This window comes from Schistocerca americana, chromosome 3 (genome assembly GCF_021461395.2).
Source record: "Schistocerca americana isolate TAMUIC-IGC-003095 chromosome 3, iqSchAmer2.1, whole genome shotgun sequence".
Classification (NCBI taxonomy): domain Eukaryota; kingdom Metazoa; phylum Arthropoda; class Insecta; order Orthoptera; family Acrididae; genus Schistocerca; species Schistocerca americana.
This window is the reverse complement of record NC_060121.1, coordinates 989,230,111-989,248,846: the sequence shown is the minus strand read 5'-3', so window position 1 is coordinate 989,248,846 and position 18,736 is coordinate 989,230,111. Positions and strand designations below refer to the sequence as shown.

Below are 18,736 nucleotides of genomic sequence, written 5' to 3'. Positions count from 1 at the left end.
ATCAATAAGGATGCAGTAAAGGTCAGAGTTTGCATAAATTGAAACATTTTTGTGGCCTCGGGTTGTGGTATGTGTTTCGGGGACCCTTATCTTCCTGTCTTGTTTATGTGCTAGGCAGTACATTGCCCCAAGCTGCTTGTCTCAGAGGCTGACAGAGACATCTTGGATCAAGCATTATTTGACCACGTTTCCTCCAAGTGGAGAATTAAAAGGGGATAAACCCAATCTTAACATATTCGGAGAACACTGATGGTTTGAATGCCACAGCGAATGTGGATGTGTCTTTAAGTTTAGGACAAACTCTTAATTAAATTTTTTGCTTCAAAAACAGTTTAATGATCCTATTATTTCTGAAGGTTGACAGGGTCTCCATTCATTGCATTCATTATATTCTTGCATGACATTACCAAAGCTTTTGTGTAATATAGCTACTATGGAGTATATAATGCATGGGGAGTGATGAAACTGGGTCTAAGTTCACAGTTCTCAATTGATAGTGTTCCAGGTGTGTCAAATAGCATTGAGATCAGGTATACTGAGAAGAATTTATGTGGGGGAGGGGCGGGGGGGGTGGGGGGTGGGGGAGGGGGGGGGGGGGAGGTTGTTAGCGAGTATGACCTGTATCATCAAAGCACAGTTTTTGCATGCCAAATGTTTGTCACATTGGTAACCATTTAAGAGACTGACAACATTCCAGCCACACGACACTAAATTATTTGACCAGTCACAGCAACAGAATTACACTGATCATAATAGAAAGCTGGAACAACAGTGGCAGCTGCTATTTTTCAATGTGCCTTCTACTTCATACTTAAATTTGATTTATTTATACATGTTTGTCACATTCAGTCTACATCTTTCGAGGAGTTTCCCTTTTTCAGATGAAAATTATATTTTTATTTCATATGCTTGTGGTACTTTACTAATTTCATGTTTTTCTTTTTCTTTTCAGTCTATGGAAAGTGAAAAACCTCAAAAGGTCGTTACTCATTATTCACACATTGTGTTTGTATCAGTTCGAAATTTTGTTTGCAAAATGACAGAAGATGCTGAGTTACTGATGAATCTGTATGATGCGAATACAAACAAAGCAATCACGGAGAACTACGTAGTGCGGTGGAGCAAAGAAGGACTTGCCAAAGATATAGATCAGCTTTATAATCTACGTGTACTATTTACAGTAAGTTGATTTTTCAGCAAAATATTGTTGTGATTTGTGCTTCGATTTTCATCTACATTTGATATATCAACAGCTCTTTTATTCTCTTGAGTAGCTGGTTTTTGTAATTGTGTGCAGTTGAATTTTAAACCTCTGCATACATGCATGCGCCTTTTTTTTCATGAATGTAAATGATGGGATCCACAATCATAACTACCACCACATATCCTTTCAAAGATGTAGCATTAAACTTGTTCCATTTTTATTTAGGAATCCAAGAATAGCATTCCATTCCAAACATCACAAAATTATCAAAATGACATTTCCTCAAAAATATTTCAGTTGACATTTCACCTTTCATCTTCTCGGGACCAGTTCAATTCAAAGTGTGTGTTGCAGCCAGAACAGCATCACCACACATGAGCAACACCAAGAACATGTCATCTCGTAAAGGATTCTATTTTCCCACTCAGAAACTCCGTTCTGCTGAGGAGGATATGGTGGAGTAATCAAATGTGTCATCCCAGTTTAGTCCACAAACTTATGTTTATCTTTCTGTGGAACTCCTTGCCATTGTCTGCACATAAATCTTTCATGGTAACATCAACTTGAATTTCAATGAACAGTGGTAATTTTTCTTTAATTTCATGTTTGTGTTGCAAAATTCTAAAATTGGAAAAACCGCCCTTAAAAACAACAAAGTATTAATGGAACTGCTAATAATTTTCTTCCATTGTTCAACAAAAATCTGCATAAAGTAATTCTCCAGCTTTAGTGGGTTTCTGCACTTTTTCACCACATGCCGGCCAATGATATTTAGCACAGACACACCCTTCAGAAAAGCTACTATCAGTCTTTGTCTCTATACCAAGACCATTTAAAAACTGGCACACAGAATGTTAAATTAGATACCCATTTTTTCATGCCATCCAAAAATAAATTACAGGATCCATCAGGACAAAAACGAATATCTTCAAAATATTGTTCTGTCCATTGAATATCTATACGACAACTCGACCGGTACCAAATGCTTTAATTTTGCACACCATTCTTGGCACTATCCATCTGCTTTAGAGTTTCAAGTGGTTCATGCGTAGTGTACCAGTCATGTTGATGTGTTATGTGATGTATTGCACCACTGTCAAAGTAACACTTATCGCAGCCCAGTGGATCTACAGAAAAGATGTTGCTTCTTGCTAATAAAAGTTCTTTATTTGTTTTTGAAGAATCTTAAATTTTACACTGTGTTACACTGGTTAACAATATAGCAGTCTTCTCTGTTGTCTGTGCATATATTTTTATTTGGCCGATGGCCCCTTTTTGTACATTGTTTTGATAAGTGACCTACTTTACCACATAAAAAGTGTCTTCTGTCTTCATTCCTTTTATAATGAAACGTTTTTAAAGCATCTGATGCAGATGAAGTTTGTTTACACCTTTGTCACTGTTTGTTGATCTTCATTTTCAACATCATTGCTGTAGCTCCACTTTCTTCATCAGAATGTGTTGTTCTCAGTTTATAATTTAAACAATGTTTATAACCTATTCCATGTCTCTTCTTCAGTAGGTATATCATTCCATGTAATACAAATGCAATCTATCTCTTTGCTCAAAGTTTGCAAAAATTATGCACAAAGGTCACCAACATCAGTCGGCTTTTCTAACAGTGAAAGTGGAGTTTGTACTTAATTGAATTTGGTAAATGGTGCTGTATACCACCAGCTGCTTCCCACACAATATCACAAAACTTGTGTTTAAGCAGAATAATCTTATCAGTTGAGTAAACATTGTAAATTTTATGTAGCTAATCCCAAATTTCTTGAAAAGTCTTGCATTACGGAACACAAACAGAGTTGGTATTGAGCAATAGAATTAGCCATTTCCTTGCTTTTGTGTGAGATGTTATGGAATTAGGAAAACGTGAACGCCATAGATTGTGTAGGCATCCAACCTGAAGCCATTTTGACTTGTGTGCTGCATGGCTTTTAAAAGATTGCCATTTTCCAGTTTTCAAACATTTTAAGCTGCGGGATCATTATGGGAATAATAGAGGGAAAATTATAGATATAGACTGTTGCAGATCTATATTCCTCTTAACTTGTTAAAAATCATGAAAAAGGAGATCTACCTATACCAGCACCCAAATATGCTGACAGAAATCCAATTTAACTTATTACTAGATCATGAGCCATTAGGATGAGTGTTAAAATTGGCTCTTTCCATGTTTAACTAGTGCTGCCAGTGTATCAAGCATGGCATACTGTTCCATATATTCTAGAATGGAACATAATGATTTGTGTGAGGACTGACCACCACTTAGAAAATACAAGTCAGATTCTACAGGTAGACAAACACATAGACAGACCAGTGAGTTTTTGACAAAGTTATTTTTTGTAGTTCAAGTGTGACTGTAGTTTTATTGCATGATGGTGTCTTTGATCTGGTACACAAGTATTGGTTAACAATATTAAATTATATATAACTATTAGTAAAGCATTGCAGCTTCCTCTTCCCCCCCCCCCCCCCCCCCCCCCCTTCTCCTCTTGAAATCAGCTTCAGTCTCATTTTGTAGTTTCCACAGCATCCCAGTTTGGAGCTGACTGGAGATTGCATTATGCAATGGTGTATATAGAGAGGCACTGGCATAATATCTGTAGTATATGTAATCTCTCTGATGGAGATTTCTTGCATTTGTGACAAAAATAACACATTATTTTACATTAAGACACACCCAGAATTTTTTTTTATAAACTTGGTCTGACCTTAGAAGCTAGCATCCGCATGACTTCTCTAAACTTTATTTGTAATAAATATGAGATCAAATCCACAATGGGAGCCAGTGTGTTTGTTTCAAAATGCCTTTAAAAAGAGAGCAAATTAAGAATACTACTCTTTTTTATGCTATTGTGGTAACATAATTTATCTTGTGAACACAGTGAATACACTATCATTTTTGACACCTTACATGTTGATGATGAATGTTCGCTGCTCTTGTGGGGGGGGGGGGGGGGGAGGGGGGAATTTGTAGGTCATCTTAATAGCCATTAACTATTGTTATTTTGAAAGTGTGTGTGTTAGTGAGACTAATTAAATGTGTCTGATTGTAGGATCTGGGTAGTAGAGATCTGACAAGATCAAAAGTATATCTAGTCTGCTATATCATTCGAATTGGTGCGATGGAAGTGAGGGATATCGATCATCGTCGAAGCTCTCAAGTACCAAAGAAACTACATGCCGAAGGTATGAGGAGGCCTTGGGGAGTTGCTGCAATGGATATTACCCTTTTCCTTTGTGGAAAGATGGAAAGTGATGAAGAGAAACACCACTTCATTCCATTTTTGCAGTAAGTCACTTTTGCATTAGCATTTGTAAAGTTTGACATTTTTAAAATTTTTTTTTACTTCTCCTGAACTTTTTATCTGTGTTAGCATTTATTTATCTTAAAATGTGTTTTTTACTGCCTTGTCATTGCACTGTTTCTGAGATAAATTGCAGTATACGATGTAGGTATGTGCTGCAGTCTCCACAGGAATGGTTAATAATGTTTTCATTAAAACTGAAGCGACAGATGTTTGTGAGGTGTATCTCCAGCTCATAGAGAGCTTAACATTAATATTGAATGAATAGAATTTTGTGGCGGCGTTCGTAGCGACAAGCAATTCGCTGTAGAAAACGGCTTACGAAGTCACCGCCACACTTTTAATAGCGGGCCGACCGGTCCGCTGGAACAGTGAACCAGAAAGATGAAAACCCAAACACTCTGATTAAATAAAAGTCGGTACTTATCTTTATTAACGAAGATACAGCAACACAGTAGTGATACATCCGTGTCTACAGAAATCTGTCTAGTTCGAGTCGGAGCGGCTAGGTCAGCGTCGGCTGACGACAAACAACAACTGTGCTGCGATGAACACACGACTGACTAGCAAGTACACAATTCAGTGGCGAGTATACAACTGAGCGGCGAATACAGAAACTGTCCCAAGCGCTCGCGACTCCAGCGCTTAAGAACCCAGAAGCCAGCGGTGGCGCGCGCAGACTTGCGGCGATTTCCTGTATCGCTGGCGCTGCTTATGCGGACGGCGTCCGGACTTTGATGCTGCCAACCTTTTGGCAGCGGGCTTGGGTGGCATTACTGGCTAGGATATAATCACTCCTCCCTCCCCAAATTGCCGCACCGTCGTTGAGTAATGACGTGGCGAGCGTCGACGGTGGGGGAGGGGTCTGGCCGCAGGCGTAGCAGAAGAGACCGGGGCGGAGACTGTTGTCGGTGGCAGTCCCCGGTCCGCACCCCAGTATTGGCTGCGCGGGGCCTCGGGAAACACCGACTGAAAACCGAAGTCAGGGTGCACGCCTGTGACCACGGGCGCAGCTTCTGGTACTGGACGCAACGGGGCGTCGGGACCCACGAAGAGAGGCAGCGTCTCCTGACGCTGCGTCGACGGCTGCTGAGTGGGCGCCGGACAAGGCGCTGCGGTGTCAGACTCCTTGGGGGTGCCCAAGGAAAGCGGCTGCAGGACAGGCTGCCACAGCCACCGCTTGGAAAGCGGCCCGGCTGAGGGGTCGACGTCCATCACCTCCGAAGGCGGTGGGCGACTGAAGAGGGACCGCAGGCGCCGGAGCGACCACCTGGGGCGCTCCCCGGATGAAGCTGCGCGGGAGGCATCAACGGGACGAGCTGTCGGCGTGGTAGCGGCGACGGCTGCTGCTGCTTGGCCCCCTGGGGGCGGCAGTGAAGTCGGAAGGCGCGGCTGGAACCCGCCGCGGACCAAATCTGTGGACAAAGAACGAGCGGCAGAATCCGGGGCGGCCAGCGCAGCGCAACTGGTTCTGATGGCCTCCTGTGCACCCCAGTAGCACCTTGAACAGTATAAAAACCGCGGGACACTTATCACGGTACCCCACGTTCCCAACGACGGCGACCGTGATAAACTTGGAAAAAAAAACGACGTTGTTGCGCTGAAAAACGCATGCGATGCTCAGAAGCGGCGGGTCGATCCGGGGGGTGCAACAACCGTAGTAGGGTGCGATGACGACGGCCGTGGAGAAGCTCCGCAGGCGAAGGGCCGTCGCGTGGCGTGGTCCGGTACGACGACAGGAACGTGATGAGGGCCTGCTGACGAGAGTGCGTAGCACGAAGGCGGTCCATATGATCCTTGAATGTGCGTACAAAACATTCCACTGCACCATTCGATTGAGGGTGGAAACGGCGGAGTAAGAACATGGCGAATGCCATTGGCAGAACAAAAAACTTTCAAATTCAGCAGAGGTAAATTGTGGACCATTGTCAGACACTAAAACTTCTGGAAGACCCTCAATACAAAAAATTGAAGTCAACGCCTGTATAGTTTGTGCAGACGTTGTAGACTGCATGGGCACAACAAACGGAAAATTACTAAATGCATCTATCACGATGAGCCAACGAGAATGCCAATATGGACCAGCGAAATCAATATGTACTCGCTGCCAGGGACCGGCAGGGCGTGCCCACTCAAAATAGCGTTGAGGCGGAGCAGCTTGGTGTTTCGGCACACGTCGAACAATCTGTAGACATCTGCGTAATCTGCTTATCAATGCCGATCCATGTACAAATGACGGCGGGCAAGCTGCTTGGTGCGGACCACTCCCCAATGACCTTGATGCAACAAGTCCAGGACCTTGGATTGGAGCACTTTGGGGAACCACTACACGAAGCTGGTCATTCTCGGTGCGTAACAGCAAAAACTCCGTGCGAAACAGACAACAGATGATGTTGCGGATAATAGCGACGAACCACAGGATCCGATATGTCCTTTGCCCTTGGACGGCCAACCACGTTGAACAAAACGTAATAGTAAACTCAGATGAGGATCCGTAGCTGTCTCACGTGCCACCTGACGATAATCAATCGGAAAATCCCGGAGGGATTGATGCTCATTGGCGTCAATCTGATGGCAAGAGTCCGTCAGAGGAATCGAAGACATCATCCGCAGCAATCGGCAATCTAGAAAGCGCGTCTGCGTTTTGCATGCTGGGCTGTAGGGCGATACAGTATCTCATACTGGTATTGTGATAACAAAAGAGCCCAACGTTGTAGTCTCTGAGCTGTCCGCTGAGGAACTGGTTTAGACGGATGAAAACAGTGACGTCAGGGGCTTGTGATCTGTTACTAAATAGAATGGTCTACCATAGAGGTAGTGATGGAATTTTGTGACACCGAACACAATAGCCAACGCTTCCTTGTCCAATTGGCTATAATTACACTGAGCTTTGTTTAGCAATTTAGATGCGAATGCAATAGGACGTTCGGTGTTACCGACTCGGTGAGACAACACAGCACCGAGGGCCGAAAGAAGAGGCATCACAAGCTAACACCAGAGGCTTGTTAGGGTCGTAATGGACCAGACAACGATCATTCAATAAAGCCTCTTTAAGCTGCTGAAAGGCTGATTGGTAATCAGCTGACCACACAAACGGAACATTCTTACGGCGGAGACGATGCAACGGTGCAGCAATCTGTGATGCATTAGGTATAAACCTAATATAATATGTCAATTTGCCAAGAACTGCTTGCAATTCATGCAGATTGCGAGGGGCGGGCAAATCACGAATAGCTGCTAAATGTGACTGGGAGGGATGAATGCCTTGAGCATTAATAACATGTCCCAGATACTCCATCTCCGTAAGGAAAAATGAACATTTATCGATGTTGCAACGTAGGCCTGCCTGAGACAACCCTTTAAACAAACACTCCAAATTACGGAAATGTTCACAGGCGTCCGACCGGACACAACAATATCGTCTAAATAGTTGCAACACGATGGCACATTAGCCAGAAGTTGTGACAAAAAACGCTGAAAAACAGCTGGAGCTGACGCACAACCAAAAGGCAAACGCAGAAAACGGAACAACCCCAACGACGTGTTTATGACAAAATACTGTTGTGATTGCTCGTCGAGGGGCAATTGTAATATGCTTCACGGAGATCAATTTTGGAAAAGAAACGAGCTTCCCCTAACTTATCCATCAGCTCGTCCGGTCTAGGCAAAGGAAAAGAATCAATGACAGTCTGAGGATTAACTGTCGACTTAAAATCAGCACACAAACGTAACTTGCCAGACGGTTTCTTTATAATAACTAAGGGAGAAGCCCACTGGCTCGCTGAAACGGGTTGAATAACACCGTTGTTTTGCCAACGACGAAGTTCATCTGCTACAGGTGCCCGGAGGGCGTGAGGGACTGGACGAGCACGAAAAAATCGAGGCTGAGCATTATCTTTTAACGTAATATGAGCGGAAAAGTTCGCAGCACAACCTAGTTCGTCTTTAAATATGTCACTGTATTGTTTACACAATTCGGTGATGCTGTCTTGAGGAACAACAACAGAATTAATTTGCAACACATTGTCTTGGATAGACAGGCCAAACAAGTCAAAACAGTCTAATCCGAAAATGTTTACACTGTCTGTAGCGCGGAGCACTGTGAATGAAACTGTTTTTGTATTGCCACGGAATGTGGCTGGCACGCTACATACTCCTAACACAGGAATTTGTTCTCCACTATAAGTAGCCAAAGAATGTTTTGCCGCTGAAAGTTTAGGGCGGCCGATAGCCGCATACATAGCACTATTTATGAGAGTCACAGACGCACCAGTGTCTAATTGAAAATTGAAGGTCTTATCCTGGATGCGTAGCTTCACAAATAGTTTATTACACTGTCTCTGGATCGGTGCAGTGGAGGCGGAAGACACAAAATCAGCGCGTTTAGTGCGTGTTCGCTGCTTACGACAACTCGTGGGTTGGGCGGGTGGAACAACAACTCCCGCTTCACTTGCAGTCTGTACATTACTTTTTACAGCGTTTGAATTACGCTTGGGTCGCATAGCAGAGGGCTGGGTGGGTGGCTTATTGCGAACAAGTTTATTACCCACACGAACCGTGGAAGAGTCTTTAAACGCGACCTTCTGGGCGGGCTGGCTTTGAAGAACATGAATATCCATGGGCTGGGGAGCATTAGAATTGTTCTTGCGTTTACGCAAACAAACAGTCTGGATGTGTCCTTTCCTTTGACAAAAGTGACAAACCGCGTTTCTCAACGGGCAACGTTCACGAGGATGAGCAAGAACACACTTAGGGCAAGACTTAACTCTATCATTTTGCACACGCGGCTGACGAATGTGTTTAACATGACGCGGCCGGCTAGTGTTCACAGTCTGACTCTGCCGGTGGGGCCGCGGGCGTGACATAACTTGCTTAGCACAGGCAATTTGAGAAATACATGGCTGATCTAACTCACACTCAGCATAGTCAAAAGTATCTTGGGCTTCAATGATGTTCATCACAGTCTCTAATGATGGGTCAGGCACTTTTAAGATAGCAGCACGAATACGAGAATCTGCAATGTTTTGAGTAATAGCGTCTCGTAACATGACATCACTGTAGGAAGCTCCACACACACAATTAAATCGGCTCTGACGGGTGAGGCCCCGTAAATCTGTTAACCACTGTTTATTAGATTGATGTGGCAGTTTCTTTAATCTGAAGAACTTGAATCTGGCTGCTGCCACATGAACTCGCGACTCGAAATACTCAGCAAGCTTGTTAACAACAACGTCATAGTCTAAAGCTTCTGGCTTGGATTCCGGGAACAACTTACAAAGTAGTCGATAGACTTCCACACCTGCAGTGGAAATTAAATAAAGCTGCCGCTCAGTACCCGTGATTTTGTAGACTGTCATGTGCGCCTGCAACTGCGCGAAATATTCTCGCCATTCTTCTCTCGATGCATCAAAAGCACGGAAAGGTGGTGCTGCCTGAGCTTGTTCCTTGTGTGTTGGAGGATTAGCCGCTTGTTTGGCGATTGCTTCCACCAGACTTTGTATTTGCTGACTCTGTAACAAGATCAACTGTTGTAATTCGGCAGACATAGTGAACACAAATTAAACCAGCCCCCAAAATTTTATCGCTATAATTAGTATAACCAGAAACAAGTTGAACCAGCCCTGCACACAAGTTCGGAACCCCTCGTCGCCAGTTTTGTGGCGGCGTTCGTAGCGACAAGCAATTCGCTGTAGAAACGGCTTACGAAGTCACCGCCACACTTTTAATAGCGGGCCGACCGGTCCGCTGGAACAGTGAACAGAAAGATGAAAACCCAAACACTCTGATTAAATAAAAGTCGGTACTTATCTTTATTAACGAAGATACAGCAACACAGTAGTGAACTCCGTGTCTACAGAAATCTGTCTAGTTCGAGTCGGAGCGGCTAGGTCAGCGTCGGCTGACGACAAACAACAACTGTGCTGCGATGAACACACGACTGACTAGCAAGTACACAATTCGGTGGCGAGTATACAACTGAGCGGCGAATACAGAACTGTCCTAGCGCTCGCGACTCCAGCGCTTAAGAAACCAGAAGCCAGCGGTGGCGCGCGCAGACTTGCGGCGATTTCCTGTCTCGCTGGCGCTGCTTATGTGGACGGCGTCCGGACTTTGATGCTGCCAACCTTTTGGCAGCGGGCTCGGGTGGCATTACTGGCTAGGATATAACATAGATGGTTACATATTTATGCTGCTTGGAAATGTATTCTTCATAAATAGTCCATACAGAAGCCATATAACAAACTTTGTAGTGCTGAGGTTATGTGTTTTAATGACATTATCTACCAAAATATTACTTGGTGTAGAACCATTGTTTATTTATTTGTCTTGTACAAGCATCAATTAGTTAAAGTTGGAAAGGAAAAATACAACACATTCTAGATGTTTAGAGTAATTAATTTGTGAAGAGACTGGTGTAATTGGGGAAACAAGAAATATTAGTATCACAGACTGGCTGTGCTACAGTCTATTATATACTAAAGATTGATCATTTTCTTTGATTAATGTATGGACATGGACTGAACACTAATATTGTCATCATATGTTGTAAGTATTTCACTGATAAGCATTGTCACTTGACAATTTCAAGTTCACCTAGTAAGTGCTTAGTTTTTTTTCAGTTCTTTCTCAGTGCAAGGGAAAGTCCAGGTTAGAATATCAAGTCAGAAACGGCTTTACAGCTTGGGAATTATTTACAAATTTATTGAGGTAACTTACACAATTGGTAAATGTGTCATTTTGTAACAAATCACCTAAAGTTCTATTCACATACTGCATCAGTGCCCCATTCTGCCACCAGGAGCACCAGTGTCGTGCACAATTAAAATGGCTACTTTCACTAGTGTATAGCATGCTTGCTGTGTGTTTTGGTTTCATGAAACAAACTCTACAACAATCATTCAGTGTAAACTTTGCAGCAAATACAGTAAAGAACTTTCTAGCAGGTGTACAATTTACTCCTGGCACAAGAATTTTGTTCAGATGGGTTATCGTCGGATTGGATGTGAAGGACTAATTGTGTGGCCATCTCGCTCCCCAAACTTGACACCACTGGAGTTCTTTGTATGGGGTTTCATTAAGGACCATTAGTATGTTCCTTCTCTACCAAACAACTTAGTTGACACGAAAAACTGAATCTACGTTGCCGTTGCGCAAGTTACACCCAATTTGCTGTATTGAGTGCGCAGAGAAATTTATTACCATGGGAAGTTTGCCACATCACAAATGGTAGTCACATTGAACCAAAATGACACTTGACACTTTTATGTGGAACTTGAAGGTGTTTGCTACAAAATGACATACCGGACTATTCTGTAAGTTATCTTAATAAATTTCTAAATCATTCCAAAGTTCTAAAGTCCTTTATGACTCATCCTGCAGAATGAAAAGGACAGACTGCTACTAAGTACGGATTGAGTTGCAGACCGGTACAACGAAAAGGCTGTTACACATTGAGCTTTCAGCCAAAGCCTTCTTCAGAGAGGAAAGACACACACATTTACAAAAGCAAGCACACCTCATGCACGCATGATTGTTATCTGCAGCCACTCTGCCCTGAATGCAACTGTGCTGAGCAAAAGCGGCAGCCTGGAGATGGATGGCGAAGGGAGGGATAGAAGGGAGAGATGTGGGTAGTGCCTGGCAAAGTGAGCAGGGACTAGAAGGCCAGATGCACCCTCAAGAGACTTTGTGTGGAAGGGACGAGATGAAAAGCAGTCTGCCACTGCATCCACTGATCTTTTCCCCTTCTCTATTCCTCTCCTTTGCACTTCCCTTTCCTCCCCCCTCCCATTGTCACAGACCCCAGACACAATGCGTGGCAGCTTTGTTCTGCCACCTTCTAGTCCCTGCGTGCCACACCAGACAGGATTCACTTCTCTCCTCCCATCCATATCCTGTTATCTTTCCCTATTCCTATTTTTCTTTTGTGTGCGCCCGTGCGTGTGCACGGGCGCTTGCGCGCTTTAAGCCTTTTAATTTTATTTTTGCAGTTTCTTTGTTCAGAAATAAGTGACCCAGTATATTGCATTATCCTACCACAAATGCTATGTATACAGAGCAAAAAATGAAGCAGCTGATTTTGTATCAGTGTGCAGTACTATCTTCATCGTTCCACAGTTTTTTTCATACCTGCGTTTTACATAAATTCTTCAATGCTTAGTGAATTTTAAGTCAAGAATATGTCATTCTTATTTTATAGTTACAAAGTCATAAGTTAGGGCATTGTTTCACTGTTCATATTGCCATCATGGCAACTGTAACTTAGGGTAAAAATTCAGAGGTTAGGTTCTTTTCATTTAACATCGCCTCCAGCTAGCTACTGCTTCCATTCTCTTATAAGAGACTTCTTATTGAGCATGTGCACACTCACTAAAGTAGAGCACTCGCTGAGAAAAATCCAAAGTTTTCCATCCTGCACTTTATATGTGGTTGCTGCTGTGATCATAGATGATTCTGAAGTTTCAATACAAACACTTTATTAACAGCACAAATTCACAGTGATGTTTGTCTCAAAAACTACAAGTGATAAATTGTTTGATCACTTGAAATAACAAACACAAAGTTTACTGATGGAGATATAAGATCTTCGGAAAGAGTCATCCCTTATGGCTGTAGGGCGGCACCCATTGAGAAACCGGGCCACATCGAGTAGCGCAGGCACAACAATGGTGCAAAGTAGAGTGGACTATCCTGGCTTGCCTCAGTGACTGCGCAGCATTGGACTGAGAGTCGAACTGCGACTTGAATTGCGAATTCAACTGTGACTCGAACTGCGACTGACCTGGTGGAGGCTGTGCTTGGCCTTATACACCCAGCAGGTGCAGGTGAAAGTACATTTCTGACCGTGTGATGTGCGTGTGGTGTTTTTTCTTTGATAGTAGTGCTGCTGGTTTCCTGGTGTGGATGCGGCTCTGAAGCATAGCTGCTGCCTCATGATGGGACCTGGTACAAATGGCCTATGAACATACTGTGTATATGCAGCACAGGGTCATGACCATGTGATGCTTGTCTTATTTTATTTATTTATTTAAATGTCAAGTTCCGTAGGACCAAATTGAGGAGCAAATCTCCATGGTCATGGAACGTGTCAGTACATAAACTTACAACATAAAAAGTAATAACAGATAAAAATAAATGTTCATGAACCTGAAAGAAAATCAGTCCATAAGTTTAAGCAAACGCTATCAGCAATACAATGAGAATCATCTTAATTTTTCAAGGAACTCCTCGACAGAATAGGAGGAGTGACCCATGAGGAAACTCTTCAGTTTCGATTTGAAAGTGTGTGGATTACTGCTAAGATTTTTGAATTCGAGTGGCAGCTTATTGTCTCATATGTATACGCAACCACCAGGGGAAAGACATTTGCGGGTGACTGACAGGCAATTCTGCGCGGCAGAAATGTAGGCCTGGCAGCAACGTATGCAGCCTACAGCCGATAAACAACATCCCTTCCCCCTGAGAAAGGAGACGACAATGCCATCTCAAATGAGGCCATCCGTGGCTGCTGTGTTGTGACGGCGGTGAGAAGGGCGGAGTGGCATTGGGCGTGGTGGATGAGAAGAGGCATGAATGGCCAGGCAGGATGGCTGTTGAAGACCGATTGGGGTGCAGCGTGTGGACTTAAACGGGAGATGGTGCAAGAGCCATCAAAGGCACAGGTGCCAGAGGAGGCGATTGAGCTTGACAAGAAGGCATTGAACCAGCCCAGTCACACGGGCGAATGACAGCAGCAGTCAGTGGCGAACCATCTCCCTTGACATTGTTTCGTCAACGGGAGCAACCTCCATAGTCACTACGAATAACGAACAGACAAATGGTGTTGAAGTTCACAGCACTGAACAGAATCAAAAGCAATATATTAAGTCAGAATCCTTGACTTGACAGAAGCCCCTGAGTACAAGATACAATGAACAAGACTACTGAGCGTGGGGTATAGACCCTTGGCAGCTGATGTGCAAGAATAGAACATTTCAGAACAACTGAAAAAGCTCAGCGCCACTTGCACGAAAATGAAGAAGTGAACCACACTTAACAATGAAGATTGTCCCAACAAAATAAGGCATGCTGTGTGTGTGAAGATAGAGGGAATGGCAAATGGCTGTCACAGTTGGCGGGGGAAGGCTGGGCATCTGCTGCGCTGTTAGTGAAACTTTCAGAAAAGAAAGTGCAACCCAGGACCCAAAAGAACACGCAATGGAATTGGCAGCACAGGTTGAGACAGTGGGCTGGTGGGAGGGTTGACAGCAGCGATGAGAATGGCTGCACGGGCAACCGTGACAATGCCAGTGGGAATGACTGGGCTGGCCACTTACATGGCAATGGTGGCGGTGGTAAGAGGATCACCCACAGCACAGGTGGTGACGAACACACTGGCAAGACAGCTGGCGTGGACATAGACAGGGTAGGCAATGGCAGGTGAGCCAGCTGGAACAGGACCACTGGCGTGAGGACTGACGAATGGACCACAGTCGTCACAGACAGATTTGGCAACAGTTGGAGGGCTAGCAACACGGGGACCGACCACAGGAATGACGTCATCACTGACAGGCTTGGCACTGTCAGGAGGGACAGCCAGAAGTGGGGGGGCGAAAACCAGACTGGAGTCATTCTCGGCCCAGTTGGTGACGATGCGTCAGCTGGCTGAGACAGGGATAGTGATATCCGGATTGGTGACAGGACTGAAGACATCGCTGACAGACGGAGTGACTACATAAGTGCTGGCCAGAAGAGGGCCAGTGATGTCTGGACTGATGACACAGCTGGCATCATCACCGACAGTCTTGAGTTGCGAAAGGAGGGCCAGCACCGACAGGCATGATGCCGAAAGGAGGGCTAGCCATAACAGAGCTGGCACTGATAAAACTTACACCAATGGTGAGAGAGCAAGCATCTGATAGTGTCACAGCCAAGGGCTGCCATCATATAGTTTTGGGAACAAGACGTGGGGTACCACATGGCATGCCAACCATGTTGCAACCTACCTGACTGCAAGTGGGCCAGCTTGCCACACACAATACTTATGGATGCCCTGTCTGGACCCTGTTCAGGAACAAGCTCACTTGAAAACAGTAAAAAGACTGTCTGATATTAACCAAGTACGTGGCACGCCTGTTGCGTGGCTGGGGGAGACTGACATAGTGAAAGTGTACATTTAAGTGTCCAACTTACAATTCATGGTTTGTGTCCTCTGGATGAGAGCCAGAAAGAAACTGACAACAGAAACTCAATTTCTGCACCCACACTGGCAAGAAAATTGATGCTGTGTTGCATACCTTGTATGCCGTATGCCATAAAGTGCAACTCCAACTGTTGACAGCACAGGTCTCAGTCATCTTTCTGACTGTCGAACATACGAAAAAGTGACACAGGTTCAGTGGCTGTGTGCCGAGAAACAGCTGTAGTAGCCAAAAACTGAGTGAGGTGAGCTACGCCCTGTAGCAGTTTCTGAATTTGCTGCTGCTGCAACCAAACAGTGTTAGACGAAGACAGCTCAGCTGATGGGACAGGCATGATAATGGAAAATCGCACTCAAACCATAAACGAAGATAACACTGGACTGTGACAGAAATATAAAAAAGGAGCAATTGAAAACAATATAGACCAACAGCAACAACTAGAGAATTCCTTTGACAACAACACATGAACAGAAAACAACCCTTTTGACGCACAGACATCATCAGAAGATCTGCAGAATGTGACTAATACCACTGAATATAGGGTGTGACAACAATATAAACCGAAATACACTGTTCCCATCGCAACAAACGGGCACACACAAGCAAAAGCTTATTCACTGGAAGATCTCTGAGCCAGAAAACAAACTAACGTGGCAAGAACCATAAACCACATGTGAAAACAGTTTCATTGCCAATGTCCTATATAGCAGGCGAGAAAAGGGAAAACAACTGCAGGAATGAACACACATGAGAGGATGACTCATTATCGCTTTTCTGTCCTGTGCTTTGTGTGTGGTTGCTTGCTGTTTTCAAAGATGATTCTGAAGTTGTCGTACAAACGTTTCATTAACTAAACAAATTCACTGTGATCTTTGTTACAAAAACCACAATTGAAAGATCATTCGATCACTTGGAATAACAAACTCGAAGTGTGCTGATGAGGTATCAGATCTGTGAGAAGTGTCATACTGTATTGCCGTATTGCAGTGTCCGATGAGGAACTGGGCCATGTGAAGTCGTGTATGCATGACAATGGATCGAAGCAGGGCAGTGGAGCACCCTGTTTGTCTCGGTGAGTGCACAGCACTGAACTACAGCTCAAGCTGCAACTGGCCTGCCGAGGCTGTGCCTTGGCCTTATGTACCCAGTAGGCGGAAGTTCGTTTCTGTCCATGTGGTGTGTAGATGGTGTTTGTTCATTGTCTAGCAGTGCCTCCATTTCCTAGTGCACTGAAGCATAGCTGGTGCCTGCAGGTAGAGCCTGGTACAAATGGCATATACAGCACAGTTTCGTGACATGTGGTGCCCATCTTGTTTGTATACACAACTACCATAGAAGACACACTTGTGGGCGACGGGTAGGTAACTTCGCACAGCAGAAACATCAGGTTGGCAGTGGACATACGTGGCATATTGCTGATGTGCAACACAAAGTTGATGCAGAATTCCACGCCTGTGCATGACTACATGCTTATGAACTTTTCCTAGCTTTCCATAGTAGGAGCCCTACAGTGCCCATGACCCACCTTCTACATGTAGGAGGGCTGCTGACTGTCTTCCTCATTTTTGTGAACTCCTAGCACCTCCATGAAATAATTTCAACATTAATGCTTTCAGGTGCATAAGCCTCCACTGCACAATGGAGACTTTCGCATTGGTCAGTCCCTGTTCCCACTAATTCTCTCTAGAAAGAGATGTGTTCCACTAGGATGTTTTAAATTCTTTGCAATGGGTGCTAGAAAACACCTAAAGTTTCTTTTGTTAAGCAAGCATAGTGGGCCCTGACCGCAACCCATTTAGAAGGGTTTCAGGAAAACTTACCCATCACCTCCAGGCTGGACAAAGCCCCCTTGCTACCATATACTGTAAAACCAGCTCTAGTGTTGTAGTGGTTCCACCTGCTTTTATTTTCTTCATTTGCTGTCCTCGGTGTTGATGTACTACGTTGTTACACTGGATGAAAAATGGGGTTTTTAATATGGACACTGACTACTGTAAGTAATGTAGCCAACAAATACACAGTTGCGTTTCACTGCCTTTTACTTTCACTTTTCACAACCGCCCCCCCCCCCCCCCCCCCCTCCTCCCCATATACACATTTATAAGGCCAGTGCACTATTGTTTACCTTTCGATAAGCCTAATTAATCTTTAACAGGCAAAGCTCCACATACTGCCACAATAGTTTCCTATTGAACATCTTTGCAGTAAAAGCCTAACCACATGGTTTACAGTTCTTGAAGAATAGAAAGATACGTATTGAGCAGACACTGTCATTGTTTTTTACACATGGCCTAATTGTGTAACACTTATTCCACAGTTAAGTTGAAGAAGTGTTGTCATTCTAATTAACACAGGTTTCTCGTCTGAAACTCTGCCATGGACTGACTGTCCCGTGACCAAAAATCGGGCCCTTATATATCATCACAATAATAGGTGCTGAAGCTACACATTTTTTGAAGTTAAATTTACAGAAATTGCAATTAAAACTTAACTCATTAAATTAACTGAATAAACCAAAAATTCTTATACTGCAAGAGTTAGGCCAAATTATTTGTTTAAATAATGAAATTAACAAATACCATTACACAACCAATACTTTTTCCAAAACTGTTAATTACTTTGGAATTAATTCAGGGCCGATTTTGCTAACATGTTTTTGAATAGAGCCAAATAGATACTTTAAAATTACTAGTATTTCGTCTTCCAAATGTTTATAATTAGTACGGAATTTATGTTTGATTATATGTCAACAGTAGAATTTAAGTTACAAAACAATTACTCATTTCTCCCTATAATTAAAGATACCAACTAGGAATAGTCAAAATAAATTATATAAAATCAATTACATACATAGAACTAGGCACAAAATTGGATCTGGTGTTGTATTCTTTAAAACTGAGGGCCAACCTTTCTCTTTTATGAAAATGAAAATGCAGGTTATAGTCACGTGTGTTAATGGTAATTAGTCAAGAACAACATTAATTTTTAAGGAGGGAGATGGCAAAACAAGAGGGGAATTAAAATTATCCCAGCTTGCT

At 43.6% G+C, this 18,736-nt stretch overlaps 1 protein-coding gene across 1 annotated transcript in view; it reads left to right on the top strand.

Moving 5' to 3' along the window:
* The window catches only part of LOC124605633 (dedicator of cytokinesis protein 1), a 460,559-nt gene that overhangs the window by 70,343 nt on the left and 371,480 nt on the right, over positions 1-18,736 (top strand). Inside the window, exons 6-7 of the mRNA XM_047137451.1 lie at positions 953-1,180; positions 4,267-4,502. Coding sequence (XP_046993407.1) covers positions 953-1,180; positions 4,267-4,502 — 464 coding nt within the window. The remainder of the gene's footprint in view (positions 1-952; positions 1,181-4,266; positions 4,503-18,736) is intronic.